Source organism: Nanorana parkeri, unplaced genomic scaffold, assembly GCF_000935625.1.
Source record: "Nanorana parkeri isolate BGI_ZX_2015 unplaced genomic scaffold, ASM93562v1 scaffold35, whole genome shotgun sequence".
Lineage (NCBI taxonomy): Eukaryota > Metazoa > Chordata > Amphibia > Anura > Dicroglossidae > Nanorana > Nanorana parkeri.
The window spans coordinates 595,837-619,584 of record NW_017306303.1 but is presented as its reverse complement, the minus strand read 5'-3'; the positions used below and the strand labels follow the sequence as shown (position 1 = coordinate 619,584).

Sequence of the window (23,748 nt, the reverse complement as noted above, 5' to 3'; positions counted from 1 at the left end):
CCCCCCCCCATCCAGTGAAATTTTGGTCACAACTATACATCTCTGTTGGACCCAGCGCAATACCATGTTCTGTATTCTTTCATAGTTTTCCTTTGGGTAAAAGTTGAGTTACACAAATTACTTTTTTTGTGCAAGTATGTGAAACAAGATTCTAGGCAATGTAAAGTGCATTCAAAGCTGTAACTTTAAATAAAAACGATCAATAATATTTCTTTGTAAAATGTAGTGATTAAAAAATGGCTGGATAATAGCATGTTCCAGTGCAGTCAGTCAAAGCATTTGTGTGGGTCTGTCATGCCTACGTGTTTCTTATTTCCAATTCACCTTTTCATGGGTGTACAGGAAGTAGAGTAGCTGACATTGCACAGCAGTTCTATGTTATCTTCCATAATGTCCTTCAAGGTTCTCATTCATCCAGGTCATGGTATGTCTGTGAAAAAAAAAAAAAAAAGTAAAGGCAACTGGACTTGCTGTATTTTTTTTTAAAGACGTTTCACTGGTCATCCAACCAGCTTTCTCAATTCAGAATGACTCATTCATACTATGAGGTGAGTGAAAAGCACTCACCTCATAGTTCTCCTTTCATGAATGTTGTAGTGTGTACTGTTTAAATTTTTTTAAATTTGGGTTACTTTTTCTACGTATGTATATAGGTGTCTAATTCTTTCATTTTCTTTTCTAGCATATTGTAAAATGTCATGGCAGCACGCTTTTACCTCAATTTCTGGGGATGTATCGTCTGAGTGTAGACAATGAAGACTCTTACATGCTGGTTATGAGAAATATGTTCAGTCACCGGCTTACAGTCCACAGGAAGTATGATCTGAAGGTAAACACATGAATGATGGTCTTTATACATATTTTATCGAGTTTAATAAATAAGCCAGCTAGGAAAGCTGTTGAATGTCTTCTGGTCACAAAGGTATCAGCTACCCCCAAACATAAAATGCTAAAGGAAGAACAGTGGTGCAATAGATTACGGTAAAGGAGGGAGAAGTGTGGGCAAAGTTAAATATATTCTCTCCTCTATGACAAGAGCTCTTGTGGGACACCGCAGCTGTCACACACCGGCTCTAAGAGAGCTAAGTGATCATGTGACTGCTGAACAGTCAGCTCTCAGTCTCTGTGTCTTGTGGGGAGCAGTGACTGTCATTCACTTCTACCCCAACACAGACACACACACCTAACGTAAATGTAACCCTGTGACCAAAAAGAGAAGCATAGCCAAAAAAGGTTTAAAAGGTGGCTCATAAAAGTTGCAAAAAGGTCATGGGCCACTTGTCTGAGGAGAGAGGGAGTTCTAGACACTGTGTGATAATGCAGAATAATTGGCTTTTGCTAGCTTCTGGGCAGCTATGAGCACCAAGAAGCTGCAGAGAAAAACTGCCTGAAATTAGTATGATTGTCCTACTGCAGTTTTGTATAGCGAGGCTCAGATCAAGGCAACAAAGGTGACACATGGTACTTCCGCCTGTCCAACACTTTAATATATCTTGGGTTTTCTGCTTTGACCTATAACAGTAAACTCCATTTATTTCCCTGGCCCTTGTTTATCAGTAACTCAGATCGTTAGATATGAAAAAAACTTCTTTGCAGATATGTCAGGAAGCACCATTTTGTAGCAGCTCTTCCCCAGCATATATACAGGATAAGGGAAGGTGAAAACCCCCTTAGGAACTGTTTATTATTAATGAATTTTATGATGGGAAAAAAAATCATACCTTCTCATAACTTTTTTTTATCTTTATCTCTATCTATCTTTATCACTTATCTTAATGACATAATTTCTCTCTTGGCATTTAACAAATCCCAGAGTGACCTTGGAATTTGTGCACTACTTTACAGTAGATGGCGCTTGTGAAGTTAATGTAATGATAACATTTTCTGTATGTGACTGGAGGGAATATCTTTGTGGAATGTGAAATGTCTTTAACACAACGATCAACTCTTTGCAATTGGCAATGTTTAGCATACAAAGTAAACTTGACTGGATAGTATTAGGGCTTGTTCACACCATGTTATTTTTCTGCACACCACCGTACATGTATGACGTGAACAGGTCATATAGATTTCTGTGTGCCCTGTTTACATCATACATGTGCGGTAGTGTGCAGAAAAACGCAGCTTAACGAACATGGTGTGAACGACCTCTTCGGGTAGGGAGTAACTGACTTTGTACATGTCCTCCTGAAGCCTCATTTGTGTGTTCTGTTTTTTTTCAGGGTTCCCTGGTGTCTCGAGAAGCCAGTGATAAAGAAAAGGTAATACAGTACAGAATATTGCTGAAATGTAGGGTATGGAGGTAACTTAGAATTCCCCCATTACATTGGTTCAGGCTGTAACTGCAAATATCTTTTCGATACACACATTACAGGGGTGTGGAATTCGTATCGCCCGACGCCCGGACATGTAGTGCCGGGCAAGTGCTTTTTACACTGTTTTAGCCCTGCTACGGACGAGTAGCAGGGCTGGTTTATTTTTTCTTAAATGAGCGCCAAGAGGGGGGGCGGGGAGCGCCGAGAACGGGGGACGGAGCGCAGAGCGGGGACAGAGCGTGGAGCGCTGAGAGCAGAGGGCGGGGACAGAGCGGGGGGGTGTGGAGTAGTGACAGGCTCTGTCACCTCCCTCAGCCTCTGTCCTCAGTGGCTGCTGCTCGTTCCTGTCCCACAGGAGTTCTAGCAACAGGGCCTGCTAGAACTCCTGTGTTGGAGGTGACAGGTTGAATAAAGTGTACCTGTCACCTCCAAATGTTATCACACAGGGGATTTGTTAACCCATGTGTAATAGCAATACAGTTAAGTTTAAAAAATAGTTTTAAAAAAAGTAAAAAATATTAAAAACGTAACTACCGTATATACTCGCTCAGCGATTGCCACGCAGATGTAACCCCATACATGTGGATGCAACCGCTGTATGCAACCGCACACGATCGCACGTCCCGGGATTGCCAAGTCTGCACCAACCCTAAAGGGTATATTCATTTTCCCAAGTAATTTGGGAAAATGGAATTACCCGCACAAATCTCCCTCCTACTATACTTACCTTTCGGCGAATGGTGCTTCCCGTCCACCAGTACGGGTGTACTTATCTGTACCTGTTCCATGTATTCTGAATTTCGCTCGCAAATTGCAAGCACTCGTTGGTCAACGCGGTCACCTGACGGCACTGACCAATGAGAAGCGCTTCTTAGCACTGCTAAATATGGTTTTGGTTAAAATTATTTATTTGTATCAGGACAAGTAGATTGTCATGAGGGACAAGTAGATTCGGCCCCCGCTTTAGTCCTTGGACAAGTAGTTTTTTTCCAAAATTTCCACACCCCTGCATTTTAGTATTCCTTATGCTTCTATTGCTAAAGCATCAGCATGACCGCCACAGGGCCAGCATTTTCCAGAGTCGGCACTAGCACATTGCATGTTAACTTCATTACAGATTTTCTTTAATCTTTATTACATTTGCAAAGACTGTAACACATAACCCCATACTATCCGTTGGCCAACTGAGATCCGATTAAATCAGCTGATGCAAATTAGAAATAGTATTTTTATTTGTAATCCTTTTAAAATATGATGTATTTGTTGCATCAAACGGTCCTTGTACAGTTTGATTGAACTAGATGTTCTGATCCATTTGCAGAGCCGATGTGTGCATATGTGGAAATTTTTAAAGCCTATCCCCCATCCAGCTTTGTGAGGGCTCTGGCAGTGATTGGGAGGAAGTAGGGGGAATTTGGGGCAACTGCAGATGGGGGCGGAGGAGTGTGACTGGATGAGCACACATGTCTGAGCGGGGTATATGTGCAGAGACTGTCACTTTTCACTGGCAAGCATCTCAATAGGTTTCATATAAGTTTTAACGTCTCTATAGTGTCCTGTAGTGAAGAAGGGCAGTGGGAGAAACCTCAGAGAAGGCATTCCCAGAAGTGTCAAATTCTAAAGATTTTTTTTAACTGGTGGTTTCATATGATTCCCATATCTTCAAAAATGTTAATTAACGACAATCTACAAGCGGATACTTCTAGATAATTGCCAGCTTTTTATTTTTTGCATACCTTACTTTTCTTCCCCAGTCTTCTCACAGTGGCCATTTTAACTAAGGGCAGGTTACTAGATCTCCCTTCACTTCCTGGAACTCTGGTACATGTGAACATGCACATCATCTCAGGGGAGGAAAATGCCTTTCCCTGAGATCTCATGAGATTTCCCAGCAATGCTCTGCTGATGTAACCTTCCCAGAACGCCAACGCTTGGGCACAATTACATCATTTTGTGCCAAAGTGGACCAGGAAGTGGGGAAAAAAAGAAATTGTAAGTCAAAGTATGTTTGTTTAGCTAATGAATGTAAGATGATTTCATGTCCGCATGCAGAGCGGGGTAAAGGTCCACTTTAAGAAACATGATAGTGATGCCTCGCTGCACTCAGCCTGTAACTAGATTTTAACCGCTTCAAGACCAGGTGTTTAGACCCCCTTCCTGGCCAGGCCATTTTTCAGTATTCAGCGCTGCGGTACTTTGACTGACATTTATTCCGTCATGCAACGCTATACTGAAATTAATTTTACACCATTTTTTGTGGACAGATAGAGCTTTCTTTTGGTGGTATTTAATCACCACTGGGGGTTTTATTTTTTATTATAATTAGGAAAAATTACTGAAAATTTTGAAAAAAAAAGTTTTTTTTTTACATTGTTAGGAAACATTTATTATTACCCAGTTTTTTGGTCAAATATAAAAGATCGGGTCACGTCGGGTAAATAGACACCAAACATGTCAAGCTTTAAAATTGCGCGCACCCGCGACATCGCAGAAAACGACCGCAACCAAAATTAGCCATAGGCGACGCTTTAAACGTTTTTACCGCTCATCAGTTTAGTGTTATCAGTGATTGATGGCCCTAGACTTATTGCTCTCACTGCGACGTTCGCGGCGATATGTAACATGTGCGGCGTAATGGGCGCAATCGTCTTTTTTGCACGTATGCGCCCCCGACGCATGCATGCATGCGTGCATGTATGGGTGGGGACTTAAACATTTTTTTTTTTATTCTTTTTTATGTGTTACTTAAATTTTTTTGGGGTGGATTTTATTTTTTTTTTCACTAAACTTTATTGCTATCACATACGGGGGCTAATAAACCCCCCCTATGTGATAGCAAAATATGTGACAGGTCCTCTTTATGGAGACATCAGGGGTCTCCAAGACCCCTAATGTCACCTAGGACCCCCCAAAAGAAGCTGATGAAGCACAGATCTGCTCCATCAGCTTCTTTGCAGCTTCTGAAGCTGGAGAGTGACACAAGAATGCGGAAGTGATGTATTATACAACACTTCCGCATTCTTGCAGAGGAGAGGGGACCGGAGGGAGCTCGTGTACCGAGCTCTCTCTGATCCCCTGTGTCACAGGCGACATGCTGATCCCGGGCTCGCACCGGGCACAGCGGAGCCCGGGATCAGCGGGACAATGGCGGGGGGGACAGCAGAGGGAGGGGGGGGCGCACCGATCGTCGCTAAATACAAGCGATCCGCCGGCTTGCATGTATATTAACGGGCATCGCTGCCCGTTTTTAAATTGCGGCCATTTCCCGCCGAGCGCACACAAGGGGGCGTGTCTGAGCGGACGTCTAAAGACGCCCGCTCAGATCTAGAGAGCTCCTGGCCGGCCGTTTTTTTACTACGGCCGGCCCGGAGGCAGTTAAAGGAAAAACAGACTGATCAGCATTTACCTCTCTACTCACTCTTGGTTCTGCTGCTTTCTCATCCAGTCCGAGTACTGCTGTTTAGGGAATTACCTGGGGTTCAGCTTTAAATTGGATTTTCACATTTATATGTGCCGGTTTTCCATATATTTGTTATTGTTTTGATCATAGCATTTTTGTAGATCCAATGGAGGCATATGTAATTGTAAGGCCCCATTCACACACGAATCGGCCTTCACATACAGTTCCGTGCTGAGTGCGCGCCGTACCAAGTAGCTGCTGGGAAGGACAGGTGCTGCATGTGATTAGAACGCAGCCCCCGTCCTTCTCTATGGGGCTACGCGGCCGTACGCCCCCCCTACGCTCACCTCATTTGCAGGTCCCTAGGGGTGCGGGTTTTCTGGCCGGGACGCATACATGATCCATTCCGGCGGCGTATGAATATGATCACCCGCACCCCTACGGACCTGCAAATGAGGACCTCTCAAAATGTTTTGGTGCAGAATTTATCAAAGCTGGAGCAGACAAATTCTGGAGCAGTTGCCCATAGTAATCAATCATCTCTCTTTCATTTTCAAAGCTTTACTGGGAAAACTGATAAGAGAAGCTAATTGGTTACTATGGGGAACTGCTCCAGATTTTGTCTTTAGTTTTTATAAATTCCCCCTTTGAGTTTTGATGCTCCCTAAACTTGTCAGTGTTGGGATGCTGTTGCTCCTGAGCCTAAGAACAGTCTCTGCTTTGTCATTTTCTGCCACAGTAAGTAGTTTCCAGAGATGACTGAGAGACCATATTTGATTTTCACATGATTCATTAACAGTATTGCACACAAAAAGAGCACTTGTGGACTGCTATAAATATTTTCAACATTTCCATATCTTCTTTTTTTTTTCCTGTAGGAAAATCTTGTGCAGTTAGAAAGCTTGTTATTGTCGTCACATGTTATGCTGTATTTTTGCACTGGATCATTATCCTGGCTACATAACTGCAAGTCCTACATATTTCATGGGTGAAAAAAACCTTAATGCAAACATAAAAATCAGTTATAAATAATCCATATCAATAGCTATTTTTATATTTTTGTGTATGACAACTTTTTGGAGGAAAAGTTACTATCTAGCATCAGCTTACTAGTGTATTTCTGGAGCCATGTGAGCCTAAAAATAATAGCCTGAGGTTCTAGCCTATCTTGATTGTACATCACAAGACACAGGGAGTTAATGCTAGAACATATGGTTTCTACAGTTACCTTCAGGCAAATCAAAGCTGTTAGGACAGCTCTGTAGAACCCCCCCAGTATAACACCCTACACATTTTAGCCTGTCTCAGTTCAGTGCTAGTGTCCTTAGGTTTGCTCAAGACTCTCTTGCAAATTTTTAATATGGTATTTCACTGCCACTGTGACACCTCAACAGCTATCCAGATTGGTTTTCTCCTTGACAAACCATATCTGAACCCTGTCAGAACGATAATGCAGGGCAAGCCTGTGATGTGCTTGGGGCACTAGATCCTGCCTGGGGCGCTCACCTTGGCACATTGTGCAGCATGTGCACTTGCTGCAGGGTTCTTTAAAGGTCTAGGGCCATGGTTCATCTGGGTGAAGCCCTGTCCCTGAAGGCATGCATCAGGGGGTGTGCTCACCAGGAGGGTGAAGAATGGATGCTGCATGTCCCCTTTAAATGACTACACTCTTCTGCCTGGTCAGATGCCGCTCTGAGGGTTGGTAATTCAGTGTTAATCCCAGTTAAAGATGCCCAGGTAACAGATTCTTTCCCCGAATGGTTCCACTTGGGGGTGTGGGGGACCGCTGCCCTCTTTTAAAATTTGGCATCATTTCCCTAGCATAGGTGGCCTTTAGAGCCACACAGCGCCTGCGCAGCCTCTCTCGGCGCCTCTGGGGATTTTCTACTGAGCATGCGTCTGCCATTTTCCTTCTGACGCTCAGCTGGCTACACACTGCTACCGCTACTGCTGCAATTCTGCATGTCTACCACGGAGGCCACATCTATACAAATTGCTGCACTAGGTCACTGCTCCTGCCTACAGTGTTGGAACACTAGGCACCCTGCAACCTCCCACAGTAGTAATGGGGTTCCCCCTCAGGCAGTGGTGGATCATAGACACGGAAAATATGTTCGCAGGATCCAGAGCCTCACAGACTGTTTTGGGAAGGGTTCTGTTTCCTCTGGGGGCACTGTTTTTGCTAGCCCTATACTCTTCTCCCCATTACTTCCCGGCTCAGGGTCCTCTTCAACACCTTCAAGGGCACCTTCCTTTGCCCTACTGTCCAGAGAGGCGCGTACTTAAGTAATAGTGAATTATGGGGAAAATGTTGAAGAATTTGACCGTGTGCCAGTACTTTGAGTCCCCTGCTGTTGAGGATGTGTCTGTTTTCAAGGACCACGTGAACAAGATATTTGAAGCTTTATTTATGGACTGTTTGCCCTTGCAGGCCCTACTATGCAACCTTCGGTTGCCACCATTGCACTGTGTCAAACCTCATCTGTGTGGTCAAAACCTATGGCTAGGGACCATGGGTCCATCTTGATGAAACCCCACCGCTGTAAAACAACTCTTTCCTGTAGCCTTGAGCTACCATGTAATTGGCCTCGCGGTTACCATTAGAGAAAATCTCCAGGATGGGTCTCCTGTCTGTGTATTTGCCACAGATCCTTTGGCTAAAATGCTGGTCTGCGGAACTTCCTTGCAAGTAGCACCTTGAAAGATTCCCCTCTTTGGTGAATTCTTGGAATTTCAATTAGGCAACGTTGGACAAGAGTAAGTCATTATCCTGTGAACAATTTCTCCTAAGTTTAAAAAATTGGTGATATGGGATACTCTTGATTAAAGATCTGGGATGCGTGTAAGACTGTGTTGCCGGATGTGGATTTCCTGCACAAAGTGGTGCAAATGCTTCAATCACTTTGAACTATGTTCATGCCAAAAAGCTTATTACATTTTGCCTAAAATTTATAGTAAAATTCAAGTTGAAGGGATTATTTTTAGGTTTCATCATGAAGTCCTGTAGTTGTTTTATAAATGCCAGTCCACACGAAAAAAATATTGTCCATGTACCTTTACCATAGAACAATATGGCCAGCCCTACTTCATTACCAGCCCTACTTTTTTTTCTATCTACAGCACCTCTATTGGTCAGTTAATAAACTTGCACGGCTTCCAATACCATCTCTATGCTGATTACACTCAAATCTACACAACAACTCTCCCCCTCAGTGTCCTTGAGTGTCACTAATCTACTAACTGACATATCAGTCTGGATGTCGCAACACTTCTTAAAACTCAACCTTTCAAAAACCGAGCTGATGATATTTCCTCCCGCCCGTGCACCTTCCCCCAACTTTTCCCTCGAGATTGATAACACAACTATCCATCCCCCCCCCCTTCTGAAAGTGCTAGGTGTCCTCCTTGATTCGGACCTCACCTTTTTTCCCCACATCCAATCACTATCCAAATCCTGCCGCCTTCACCTTCGTAACATTTCCAAAATATACCCCTTCCCCACCAAACTACTCATCCACTCACTTGTTATATCTCATCTTGACTATTGCAACTCCCTCCTCGTTGGCCTACCTCTACACAGGCTATCCCCCCTTCAGTCTATCATGAATTGTTCTGCTAGACTCATGCACCTAACCAACCGCTCAGTGTCTGCAACCCCCCTCTGCCGATCCCTGCACTGGCTTCCTGTAGCCCAAAGGATACAATTAAAAATATTAACCACTTACAAAGCCATTCACAACTCTGCACCTGACTACATCTCAAACCTTGTCTAAAGGTGCCCACACACCTAATCACGATAATCGCGGGAAATCCCGCGATCGTACGATTATCGTAAGGTGTGTGGAAGCCGTGTGACCTCTACTACTGTAAGGTCGCACGACTTTTATCTTAGGAACATGTTCGAAAACCCGCCAAGCATCGTACGATGTTCGGCGTGTGTGTAGCAGGTTCGTAAGATAAAAGCCGGACTGGCCGGTTTATGCAATCGCACACTGACCGTTCGGCATTGCGGTCATCGGAAGCCCGCCCCTCGGGGGCGCGGCTTGCGATCATCGTTAGTACGATCTGCCTGTCCAAGAAAGGCAGATCGTACATTTTTTTAAATACCTTACAACCATCGCAAGACAAAAGTCTTGCGATGGTTGTAAGGTGTGTGCCCAGCCTTAAAGTATCACCCTGTCTCCTTTGCTCTTCCAAAGACTTTCTGCTTTCCAGCTCCCTCCTCAACTCCTCCCATGCTCGCCTCCGGGACTTCCCTAGAGTCTCTCCCATCCTCTGGAACTCCTTACCCCCATCTGTCCGTCTATCTCCCACTCTGACTGCCTTTAGGCAATCACAAAAGACTCATCTCTTCAGGGAAGCCTATCCCACCTCAAATTAACCACTCAACCATCACATTCTCAAACAATTCACAGCTACCTCCTCATGTATCACTTGCCCCTCCCTTTTAGATTGAAAGCTCTTACGTCCAGGGCCCTCACCATATTGTCTTGAATTGTATTGTGATTGTAATGTTTTCCTTATATTGTAAAGCGCTGCGCACAACTGTTGGTCCTATATAAATCCTGTATAATAATAATACTTGGTATGGAACTTTTTAGAAGACTGAATAGCTAGTGTGACGGTATCAAATTTGCATGTCTACCCCCACAAACACCCCCCTTATCATTTTCTCAGTGGTTTCAATATTATCTTGTCATAGGAGGCTGTCTAGTTTTCAATTTGAAAGTCTTATGTTGATCCTATAATCTACAAATAACACTTACACTTGTACTATCTAAGCAGAGATAGTGGACATATGTGTGAACAGATTATTTACTGGCACAGAGCATGCTCACTACTAACAATTGGCTTGTCTGTATCCATAATTGGTCACAAGGTCATAAATGGTCTCATTTATTGAGTAGTAAGTAGATATTTTATCTAAGATAAAGCTATTTTTAAAGCATTAGACAACTGCAAACTAGTATTTCCGCAGATGCTGAAGCTCTGTCACCCAACAGATTTTTGTATCTCTTGGGGACTCTGGCAGTGGGATCCTAGTCTTCAGTTCCCAGGTCCTGCTATCCTAGTCTTCAGTTCCCAGGTCCTGCTATCCTAGTCTTCAGTTCCCAGGTCCTGCTATTCTAGTCTTCAGTTCCCAGGTCCTGCTATTCTAGTCTTCAGTTCCCAGGTCCTGCTATTCTAGTCTTCAGTTCCCAGGTCCTGCTATGAGTGTCATGAACAGGTCTCTTTGCAATTCGTTTTTTGTTTTTAATGGAAGAAACCAGTGGGTTGCAGAAACCTCCACCTACTACTGGAACCTTATCAATTTGAGATAAACTGATCCTTTTTTTTGGTTTTTACTTTCAGATAAAAGAATTGCCAACTTTTAAAGACATGGATTTCTTAAATATGAGTCAGAAACTGTATGTCGATGAAGAGCAAAAGAAGACTTTCATGGAGAAGCTGAAGCGCGATGTTGAGGTAGCTGAACCTCTTTGTTGGTGTTCGTGCCATACAGCTTTAGGCCTCATTCACACTGCCACGCATATAGTACCATATGCACCCTATGCAAATAAATGGCCCCATACACAAAGCTGAGTATGGAGCTGTGTATTTGCGTCGCGTAAAAATGCGCAAAACCAGAATGGAACCTCGATGCATCTGGGCAGCGCAATTCTGCCTATTTACGCACATATACGCTTGTTTGTGTGCATGTACGCGCGTACAGTTCATTAACATTTTTATAACGAATGATGCATTGTGGGATTGCAAATAGTGCACGCATTTACGCACATACGCTCGTGTATACGCAATATACAATTTAGCTCTTGCGATGTGTTTGAATGAGGCCTAAGTGTTATAAATAATAATGAATTGTTTATGCATTTTTATGGAAGAAAATCCCAAATGATGTATTGTCACCAGAACGGGAATGGAGGGGTAATCTTCAATTGGTATACTAGTTAACAACCGGTATTTCCTTCACTGTGGAGGGATGTGCTCAGAAACATGGCACAGAATAGGAAAAGCTTGTTGCTCTAGTGAATTGCCCCTTTTAGTGACCAGAAACACCAAAATGCTAGTTAGGAGAGTGTCACTTAAAAAACAAAAAATGCCTATAGCTATTAAAATAAAGTCCCTCGCCACACTCAAAAGCCAAACCTTTCTGATCAGGCCAGTGGTGAAGGGCAAATCTTAATTATCACTGTTAGCAAAGGGTTCACTGAATCTTTTTTGAAATTCAGTGATGCCAAACTTGGAGGCATATTCAATTGAAATCTTTGAAGGGGGCAAATCTATCTAGTTGGTAAATTCTGGCAATTTTTTAGGTCTAGTAGACCAACTACTGGGGCAAAAAAGGAAAGCATGGGAAGCTGGGCACTGCCATGGAGGACCTGTACCGATGCAAAAAAATGTTTTATCCTCCATTAAAGGACACAGGATAAATTCACAGATGTGTGGGTTATATGCAGCTTACTTGAGGAGGTGGACACTCGGGGGGGCGGGAGGGAGCTGCGGCTAGCACTACTATCTTCAGGGATTTCTGTAATATGAGATCTACCACAGAACTAGGTCTTATTTTCGGGGTAGGTCTTTCGGGGAAACGCGGTATAACCCTGCCTCTAACAGTCATGCCTCAGTTTTGTTTACTAGTGTCCTATGAAGTTGGACGCTTTTTCCTCATACTTGTGGTAATCCTAGTACTTTAAGCATGCCTGAGGCTCCTATAATTTTTTCTGACACTGATTCAGAACAGTCACATCCTACTCCTGAGGTCATTGATGATTCTGCAATACTCAATATGATGTCTAATCAGGTTGATGCTGTTTGCTCGACCGTGGCTATAAGAATTCATTCTGTCAGAACTGAGCGCTGAACTCCCTCCAGGACCTTCCAGATCTGCTGGCTGGGATAGCACCCATTATTTTTTATGCATCTGTGCAGTGTGTGTATTATGTGATCATGCCACTGGGCTTCTGCGTACTGTTAATGAAGAACTGGGTCAGTTAGTTCTCAATAGCTGACAGCTATTGAGTAACTAAAGTCTTATCTTGCTTTGCAATTTTTCAGCCTCCATTCACACCAAGGCGTTTGGAGTTTGTAATAGATGTGCTGTTTTGTGCATGCCTGCATCTACAATACAATCCACTGGAGACAGAACGCACTGAAAAAAGGCAAACAAATCTTGCACGTACTTTTTCCCGCTTTGTGCGTGCGTACGAACACGTAGGTGTGAAGGAGCCCCATAGGAATGCATTGTTTTTCATGTTTTGCACATTTTCGTGTGCGTGTAAAAACCCCTGTGTGTGAATGGAGACTAGGTTCCGAAGCAGTTGTAGGCTGCCCACTCCTATTTTGTTAAATTTTATTATATCTGTAGCCAAAACTGGGTTGTTTTTGTTTTTTTGTCTTGGGTCGATTATGGAAAAGACTGGAACACCTTTCAGGTATTTCTAACGAAGTGAGAGCAGAGCTTTTCAAAATTAGGGGAGTTTCCCCCTCTTGATCTGGTGACGGTGGTAAAAAATTTTAGATTTCCTATCACCTTTTGTCCTTGTGACAGTGGTGGAAAGGTTGATTCTTCGAAGCAAAGCATGCAGACTGCATTAAAAACTTCAGAGGCTCTAACCCTTCCACACAATCCAGAACATTAAAAAAAAAAAAAAATTGTCAATAGATGTAAATAAAATGATGAAAATAAGCCTGCTTACTACAAGAAAGAACATGCAGCAAGTGACATTTTCAGGACCTATCTGTAATAGTGAACCTCTCTCATGGTGTTCTTGCTATTTTATCCTGAGAACAGTCTCTGAGAGAAGTCTCTGATGGTGTTCTCGAACGTTCAGATGGGATTTTTCATGCGAATGTTCATTCAAAAATCTACCAGGGTATATCCTGTCAAAGCGGATAGCAGGGTCTCCCATTCAAAGGCTGTCTGTGGTCTGAAGCTGGGAAACTGAGCATGCTTTGAAACAGTTTTATTCATTCAATTTTATTAAAATGTGAAACCTAGGTATTTAAACTTGTCACCATGAAGTCAATTTGTAGCAATATCCTTTAGGACCCGTGTGGGAGAGCTTTAGTTAGCTTCAGAACTGCTTCTCTTCACATGCTTGTCTATGCGAATGCTGAAGCAGGTAAACTGGATAGTGAATTCTGAATGATCTCGGAAGCGTCTCAAACTGATGTCAAAAGTACACAAACACACATCCGATGTAGCTAAAACATTTTGGAAAGAAAATTACTTAAAAGCCCCAAATATGTATTTTCTAAAAGCAGAGGCCCTGTAGAATAAATAAAAATGGTAGCTGCATTTTTTTATGTTGCATAATATTTGAGCAACTGTTTTATCATCCAACACAATATGATGCCCGAGTACCCCTAATGTCTCCCCTGCCCTCCACTGCAGATGTCCAAGCATAGAATTGTGCTCGATAGCCTATTTAACTGACATTTCAGCCTGGCTTGTGACAGCTCTGAAGCAGGAGGTGCTGAGAGCACAGCACTTCCTGCTTCAGTGATCATAGAGCAGATCAGGGAATGGACATTCCCCGATCTGCTCCTGTACGCCATCCTGACACCACCATGGTTTAGCACAACAGAGGGTGTACAGCATGGCAGGGGGAGAGATGTCTATACCTTCACATGCTGGTACAAGTAGCAGCCGTGATTTTGGCATAACCACTTCAAGATCAGGACATACAGGTACGTCCTATGGTCCTGAAGTACATGTTCAACATACAAATTCTGTTGTATGTCACATGCCACATTTTTTGCTACAAAAGTGATGACGGGTTGTTCTTTTGCGTAGAGCAGGGAAAGGTTAGAACTCGTCAGGATTTATTTCTTTCCCACAGGGAGGGATTCACCCCTTTTATTTGTCCTGTTGGCTGTTGTCACTGAAACAAAATGATGGGAAATCCAAAATTCTGCAGGAGTAGAGGGGAGGACTTCCAATTGGGAATGGGGACACTAAGAGTGGAATTCCTTTCCTGTTTAGTCTCCATGATAGGAAGTGAAGGGAAATCTTCCCAATGAGACTAAGATAGCAAAAAAACAAAAGGACAGGGATTGTAACCCTTCCCTAATCTGTTCAAAACTGGGGGGAAGAAAGTTTTTGGGAATACATACTTTAAACTTCTTTTTCATGTGTTTACGGTTTATGTTGACCACCACATGTAAGTCATGCTGAATCTAATGAAATGACAGAATATATCAAATCCATTATCTAATAATAAGCAAATCAAATGTATAAACCAGTGTCAAAACAAAGCTTTTCTTGTTGAGTTAGGCTAAAGTTTGTTTGGAAAATGCATTGGTTAAGAAAACGACTATCAGTTGCATGGCGTTGAGTAGGATTCCAGTCTACACCCTGGTCTTTTTATTGTCTTGGGCAGAAAAGCCGTTTTGATTTGTCCACCGTGAAAATCTAGCTGTAAATGTACAGAAATGATGGAAATGTTTGTGTTTAGCTTCTAGTGCAATTAAAAATCATGGATTATAGTCTGTTGCTGGGAATTAATGATGTCGTTAGAGCCGAGCAAGAGGAGGACGAGGAGATGGAAGAGGAGGATGCTGAAAATGAGGGACCTGGACATGTCGTTGGCTCTTATGGGACTTCCCCGGAAGGAATCGCAGGATACCTGAACTGCCACAAACCTCTGGGCGCGGGAGAATTTGTCCCTTATATTGATGTATATGCACTCAAAAGTTCTGACAGTAAGTCAGTATTTCTTTCTGGTTTGACATTCACAATCAAGATGTTTCTCTGGGATATAACATTCCCTACAATAGGATATAATGCTATTGGATGTAATAGATGATTGAACTAGATACCTTTTTTATAATCTTGTAATTCCTTCGTATTTAAAAATAAGATGTGTCACTTCCTGTACCTCTTCTGGCCTGGGAAATTACACTATAGAGTGATTTTCTATATGAATATTATACCAACATATTTTATGACTGTGTGGCTTTGGAAATCTGTAACGCCATAGCTATACTTGTACAGCCAATTTGGATTGGGCATGTGCCCACCCACCCATACTACTTTAGCCTAGATGGCCATGATAACTCCTTTTGAGTGTGTGTAGCCCAGGCCTAGACAAATCTCGCAGAGATCTAGTAGCCAGCTATCGCCATGGCGATGGATATTTACCAGTCTTATTTTACTGACACATTTACAAAAAAAATCACAAGCACAAAGTAATGTGTGTATAAATATATATTTGACAGACCCAGATAAATCCAGATTACCATTGCTCTCGGTTTTGTTTTTGTTTCCCCCTACACAGTACTGAGCTACATTGTAATATTGTTGCTCACCATGTTTCAGAAGCTGTACTAAATATACTGATTATGCTGAAGTATTTTATATCTACATAAGCCACATAATTGGCGTTTAAATAATGCATAATATTCTGAAATAGCCATTCAAGGAAGGGGCACGCTATTCTGGTACATCAAATGGTAAGGAGTGGCATAACACATCACTAATTGAAGAACTCTGATCCGATGAAAAAGCATAATACTCAAAAGGAATAAATACGGGATTTGTATATTTTGTCTTGCTAAACGATTTCTTTTTGTCAGGTTATGATGCAGTGTTGCAGATTAATATTATGTAGCCTTCTATTCAGTCAGCAGTTGGAGCTCTTCTTTTTTTCCTTTTTTACATGTGGAGCATTGTATCAGAGTCCACTCAGCAGTCATTTATCCATTATTAGGCCACTTAGACAGTGGTTTCAATCAGATAAATGAAACCATAAAGCAAGCTGTGTCTTGCAGGCAGTAGTGCTTGGGTTTCCTTGCAGCATTGTCATCACACTACAGGAAGGAAGGACCTTTGCCTTTGCTTTTATTTATGGTGAACAGTATAGTGGCTGTCCGTGCTGACCAGGAAGACACCGATGGTGAGAAGAGTTGTGGTTAAATGCCAACCCCGCAAGCTTTAGCAGCATTTTCCTTTAATAGAGCACCTTGGCCCTGAGATACTACTGTGATGCTTTGCTAAGAATCTAAAATGTTTGTAAGCGCCTAGAGGTGACTGCTGTTCAGAATAAAAGGCATCTTACTATCTCTAAACCACCTCACAGGTATGCTTTAAATTGGCAATCCAATAGACACATCCTCGTGTCTGTGGGCACTGACGGGGCTATTCACAAAAGGGTGAAGAGTTTGGAGAAGGCCGGAGAAGTGAACAATCTAGGACAATATAACTGAACTGGAAAGTGAGCTGAATTGGAGAATTTTTCCAAATCATCTATTTTGGCCTAGATTGCTCACTTCTCCTGCCTTCTCCAAACTCTTCACCCTTTTGTGAATAACCCTGTGAGAGATCACACCAGACTTTCCTGACTGTCTGATCTGATGGCAGATGATAGAAAGCTGTATACAAGAAGAGACTTTAGTCGGAATTCACTTTTATACTGATCTTTCTGCAGTTTTAGTTAATCAGACATTAGCCAAGGCACAAAATTCTATTAAAAACATAATATTGGACTTCAGTCTGCTATAACTATTTTTTCTCCATTTTTATAGGTGCTCCACAAAAAGAGGTCTATTTCATGGGACTCATTGACATTTTAACACCGTATGATGCAAAGAAGAAAGCCGCTCATGCAGCTAAAACTGTGAAGCATGGGGTAATGTCTTTTAGTAAATATCTGTTATACTGAATCAGAGCAATATCTTGCTGGGAATAACAAACACATATTACATACATAACTATGCAAACTTCTATCTCACAGGTAGGTAAATCTGGAGCTAAAGGGTTATGCAGCTATCTTCAGGTGATTGGACACTGACAAATCAAAGCTGTAAGGTCAGAGCTGTATAACCCCACCCCCTTTCAGATTGCCTCAATTTTTCTGATAGTGTCCTAAGCTTTGATCTAGCTTGGGGGGAAAATAAAAGAACATCCTTTCCCCCCCCCCCAAACAGCTTGCAAGTTTCCTTATGCTGCTCAGAGCCACTGTTGCACCTTCAGCAGCTATAAGAATCGTTTTTTCCATCAACAGTGCCTTGGTAACCATACCGGACAGAAGATGTAGGGCTGTCCTCTAATGTGCTTAGAGCACTAGATCCTGTGAGGGGTCCAGTCCTAATCTTAATGGATTCCTGTAAGTCCAGGATTTCCAGTATTGAACCTGCCCGCTCTGTCATCCCCTTCCTCTACCTGGGAGACTTGTTGGCATCGATGGACATCGAGAAACCATATTTGCATGTCTCGATTTTTTTTTTTTCCTGCCCATTAATGTAATATGCATTTTACTGTACTGGAACTCTCTCTTCGCTTGAAGTACCTGGACCTAATTATGGACATGGCCCTCACTAGGGTCTTCCTTCCCCTGGAAAAGATACTTCTCTTTTCTCCTATGCTCATACATTGCGGTCAAGGGGTTACCCGGCTTTTGCAAGAGGTGCTAGGCTGAGCCCCTCACTTCACGCAGTTGCAGCTCAGCATTCTGGCTGCATAGGACAAGCGGGTACAGTCCCAGTACCCTCCCCTTTCACTTGTCCAGCAAGACCAGTTTAAACAGACTACCGCCTGGGACTGTTTACATTTGTAGTGCTGGCTTTACAATAGAAGCGATTTCTGTCGACTCAGCTGTCGCCAGATTGCTTCTACGGGGCGGTTAAATTAAATAATTGTAAAAAAAAGTCCCCTGCCCCAGCGAGCACGCGCGTCTTTACGTAAACACTGTTGATTATTGCCACACATGCCGGAGTGACAGCAATAATTCTAGGGCCAATATTTATGCGTATCTCTAAACTGATGACCTGTGGGGGCTTTTTTAGGCTATGGACATTTTGGGGTACTGAATTTTGTTGCTATTTCACTGACGCACACAATTTTTAACCAGCGCATGTTGGATATTTATTTACTCGTTGTAACCTCATCTTTTATATTTTATAAAACAAATGGGTATTTTATTGTGTTTTGGGGCATTTAAGTGCATTCACAAACTTTTTGGGTGTGATAAGTTGCACTTATCTTGCATAACATAAACATTTGCACTGCCACCATTTTTTTCTATAGGGTCTTGGCTTTCAGAAAATTATAATATTTGGGGGTTTGAAGTAATTTTTAGGCCTAAAATGTGGATTATAACATGGGTGCATAAAAACAAAAAGTCATCGGTCATTAAGGGGTTAAATGGCTATAACAGTCTCTTAGGATTTAGTTGCTAAATTATGAATTTTGGAATCCACTTCTCACTCGCTTCATCAAATCACCCATCCGCTTTTATTTTAGTAGTGGGGTCTTTATACCTGAGTTTTTGTTTCTGACCTTCTACTGCAAAGAGTGGTTTGGGGTCTTGTACATTTCTGTGTTTTATAATAAGTAAAATGCAACACGATTGAACATCCATTGCTTGCCTCCCTAATGTCTGTGTGGGGGGTTTGAACTTGGGAGTTTCAGTGGAAACAGCTCAGTGCTGGAGCACTGCACAATAAAAGAAGCCAGTGAGTGAATCTACCCCACCATCCACCCCAAACAATAATATCAGTAAAAGTAAACCTACAAATGTGGTATTTCACTCTGAGGATCTGAGTTACACTTCTATAAGCAGAAGACTTACCGCTGTTAAAAAACCACATGCCGACATGCTATGTAGATCCAGAATTATAGTGTTTCCTCTTGGCTGCCTAGATTCCCAGTGATGAATAGCCTTACACAGTGCAGTAGGATGGGGCAGGGCCTAGCACAACCTTTGCAGGAAAAAGTGTGATTTGTATAGAACTTCCTATCACTAATTCTACTCTTCATATTGTCACTTAAGATGATTCTCTGCTTCATCTAATACTCCGTTTAAATTGTATTTTTGTAATCAGTTTACATTACAATTCACCTTCTCTCTATACTATTAAAAAGATAAGTTAATGGAGCTGCTTTAAGTGGAAATGTTATTCTAAATACTATTTTGTAAGTACTGAAATACATTCAGCTTCTTAAAAGGACTTGCAGGGGTACAGATCTGAGATCTCACTACTGGAATTCACAGGCTATGAGGAACTGATGAATGGTGTAACTGTGTCGAGAAATATCTTGTATTGCCCTTTTTTTTTTTTTTACCCATTTCTCAAAATGATCTGCACCAGTGAAATGGTAAAGTACAGTACCCAAAAGTGTCCATGACTGAGTTAACAGTGAGTGATGTCCCTAGGATTATTGCTCTAGCGTGCACGGTTATACGTAATGTGTGGCGCAGTCACTGTTTTTATATGCAGGCGCACCTGTCAGGTGCGTGTAGTGGTGGGAGGCCTTAAAAACATTTTGGATTCTTTTTAGTTTGTTATTATTATTATACAGGATTTATATAGTACCAACAGTTTGCGCAGCACTTTACAATATAAGGAAGACATTACAATCACAATACAATTCAAGACAAGATGGTAAGAAGGGCCCTGCCCGTGAGGGCTTACAATCTAAAAGATATTAAACTTTAATGTTTTACTTTTAAACAAACGAAAAGTAAATGAAGTATTGCTGTCACAATGAGGACAACAAGCCCCCTATGTGAAAGCACAGTGGAAGTGACAGGGACTCTTTTAGACCCCTAATGTCACCGCTGCACTGGTTTGAAGCTACAGGAGTACAGGTCATGCAGGTTACTGCACTAGAAAGATGACAGTCGGCTGAGGGAATGTTAAGGCTGCTTATAAGTCCCTGCTTCTGCCAATGTAAGCCTTATATCAGTGGCAGCAAAATGGTTAAAGCTGAACTCCAGGCAAACCGCTGAATACGCAGATAACATCCGTATAAGGGAGCTGTTTTATCTGCCAAAGGGTTTGTATTTCTGTCCAGTAAGTCCCCAGATTTATACAGCCCTGTCTGGCAGGCCAGAAAGCCTGATTTTGTTTTTTTGTTTTTTTTTCTTCTAAAGCAGTTAAGGAACTTCTACAGGTCTGATCTCTCCCTCAGCCTGTGGCTGTACAGTAAAAGTAGGAGCAGCATATGAGCTCAGCTCCATTACTCTGCTCTCTTCTCCTATCAGCATTGTGCTTGTTGGCACAAATTCCCTGCAGCACAACTGATTGGCTTCTTATGCAGCCGTTTTCTCCCCCAGTCTAAGCTACCATTTAATGACGTATTTAGGATTGCAGAGCTGCATGAGTTTTGTTTTTTTTATATCTGTGTGAAGTACAGCTGTAATGGAATGTCATTTACATGGGTAGTCTCGTTTATATTGAGTTAACTAATGTAAAGAGGGAGCACGTCTCTGCTTAGGGGTGAATTTATTAGGGGATTCCCTTTTATGTAAACATTTAGGCTAGTTGGTGTAATGGGAGGCAGAGGGAAAGAAGTGTAGTAATCATTTTCTGACTGTAGTAAGACATTCGTTGCGGATTTTTTTCTGGTAATAAGAAATATCTTACACTTGTTATCTTTGCTTTCTAGGCTGGAGCTGAGATTTCTACCGTTCATCCAGACCAGTATGGGAAGAGATTCCTGGAGTTTGTCACACATATCTTTGCATAAAGCTTCAGCTTAAGATCTCCGATAGAATGTGTTGAGAAGACTAAATCCAGAACTCTACCACTGTGTACTTAGACCAAGGAGGTTTTTTCCTCAGTTTTTGTTACTTTTCAAACAATATCATTTTAGTTTGAAGGCTTTTACCACAAAACTGGCCAATACCCACAAAGCTGCATACTGAAGTATTGTCACAACTACTGCTGGAGAAAAGGACTCTTGATGGGCCAAATAAAGAAGGACATTTTTCATATTGGTACTAACCTGCTAAACCTTTTCTGGCTTGATGCCAAATTTAGAAATGGAAATGAAATGTTTGATCACTGGTTCGAGCCTCATACGCTGCATCCATTTATTATTGCTGGTCATATTTTTGTCATATTGTTACAAGCTTACAGGCAGTGCCTGATTAATAACTCCATTTGTGCTTAGACCTCTGTCCCTTTTTACAGTTTGTAAATTCGGCTTGGGTACTTGGCAGTGCTGGTCTGTAGTCTCATGTGTAAGGGGGTTTTCCTCTTAAAGTGGGTTAAACTGTCCACTTGTACCAATGGAAACTAAGCTGGACAGAATCAAACCGTCCAACAGCATTGGAAATGCTTTCCAAGTAACAAAAAAGATGGCCAGCAAGCAACCAGAAGCAAGGCTTCTAACAATCCTCTTAGGCCATTTAAAGTGACACGAAACTCTGGAGTTTAACCTTAAAAATGAATTCAAGTACCTAAATTATTAACAAAACTGTATCTTCTTTGTGTATCACTCAGCTGTACATCCTCAAATCATCTCAATGGATTTTTCACGCTGAGGTTAAATAATTTGTATTGAGATTGTAGTCCATCACGGGAGCGAGCTTGGAGTGGCGACTACTTTATAACACACACAGGGAACATGGGGAAGAAAAGTAGCCACCCTCCAGAAGGAAGGACAGTGTCAGCACCAATTCAGAGATGATTTGAGGATCTACGATACATTTTTGTTAATAGTTAAGATGCTTGGATGCATTTGTAAGATTTAACTCCTGAGTTTAATGTCACTTTCATTATAAGTCACCGTAATCAATATTCAGTTGGATAGACTTTTTACTGACAACTTTATGTTCATAGTCTTGACACCACTTTCCTGTTATAGCAGTTCACAGTGTCCAAATAGACCCCAGAGTTTGACCACTCTTCCATGGGCACTTTGTACTCCTAAAATGTGGTCACACATTCCTCTGTTCTTTAGCAATATAAGTATGCATGAGAATGCGTGTGATTAGGAGTGTGGCCATTACTTATTTAGGCTAGCACAGAATACTGGGGGGGGGGTCATTTCCATTTCTGAGCAAAAATCCTAAGACAATCAGGCTTTTATAACAGTGGAGACTCCCTTCTATAGATTTGTGTACTGGCTGCTAAAGTCAAGCTTTTGGAGTTGGGGCACATTTATAACTAGGCTTGTATGGCTGATATAAGGGCATTTTAGCAGAGGTTTTTATATGATTGTTAGTGTTGCTTGCGCAGAAAAAATAATACATTAGCTACGCTTGCTGTGGCTTTAAATGCAGCTCTACAATGTATAATTTTTGTGTTGAAGCATTTTCTGTTAAAAACTTCAGGTAGAACCAGCGCTCTGGAACAATGAACATGGTCTGCATTAGAGATTTACGCTCTTTGCCATTTCAAGCAGACATGACATTTTCTTTTACATTCCTGTGAAATATGGTTTCCAAAGTTTGCTTTCATTCCACTAGGTAAATATCGTTTCCTTGGAGATTAACATAACCAATGTGCCTTGATGGTGCTGTTTGAGGTCACACAGAGCAAGGGTTATGTTATTTTTATATTCTGGTGGGTGGTATAATTAGCTTTATTATTACATATAACAGATCTGTAATGTTCCTGTACTGTAGACGACAGGCAAACATAAAACAGAAAAGTTATTAGAACTGGCTGCATGTGAATCAGTAGGAAGGAGATCAGCATTATGCAATCACATTCCGTAAAACACATCTTTCCTTGCTATAAAAAAAAAAAACACCCCCCTGAGCTTTCTCACACTACCTAAATCTTACAGGGCTATTCACAAAAGGGTGAAGAGTTTGGAGAAGTGAACAATCTAGGACAACATAGATGAACTGGAAACATTCTCCAATCAGCTCAAGTTTGAGTTCATCTATGTTGTCCTAGATTGTTCACTTCTCCGGCCTTCTCCAAACTCTTCACCCTTTTGTGAATAACCTTGTTTGTCTCTGGCTACCTGGAGCCTTGTGGGTGTTGAACACCATAAGGGACTTCAGCTACAGCATTATTGTAAGAGGCTTAGCAGGGCAAAACCATTATGTGCTACTACTGAACAAAAAACACAGCCTAGTGTATTTCCACTTTTGCAGCCACATTAGGATAACATTTACCTCATTTGTTACATGTTGCCATTCACATAGCATAACTTCAAAACAATTCATATCACAAGCATATAGAGGGGGTTCTCAATTTTGGCTTTAAACGTGGAAATACCCTGTAAAGCCCAATTGAAGGTTCATAGAAAGTGGGTGATGTACATTCAGGGTGCAGAAAAATAGTAAGTAA

The 23,748-nt window shown here is 41.9% G+C and overlaps 1 protein-coding gene across 3 annotated transcripts in view; it reads left to right on the top strand.

Annotated features, from left to right (window-relative positions):
- The window catches only part of PIP4K2C (phosphatidylinositol-5-phosphate 4-kinase type 2 gamma), a 55,561-nt gene extending 34,366 nt beyond the window's left edge, over window positions 1–21,195 (top strand). For all 3 annotated transcript variants that reach the window (XM_018569454.1, XM_018569447.1, XM_018569462.1), the window contains 6 exons: window positions 683–829; window positions 2,223–2,261; window positions 11,068–11,181; window positions 15,174–15,420; window positions 17,242–17,345; window positions 21,107–21,195. In XM_018569454.1, coding sequence (XP_018424956.1) covers window positions 683–829; window positions 2,223–2,261; window positions 11,068–11,181; window positions 15,174–15,420; window positions 17,242–17,345; window positions 21,107–21,187 — 732 coding nt within the window. In that variant the 3' untranslated portion in view covers window positions 21,188–21,195. The remainder of the gene's footprint in view (window positions 1–682; window positions 830–2,222; window positions 2,262–11,067; window positions 11,182–15,173; window positions 15,421–17,241; window positions 17,346–21,106) is intronic.
- Window positions 21,196–23,748: the final 2,553 nt, after the last annotated feature.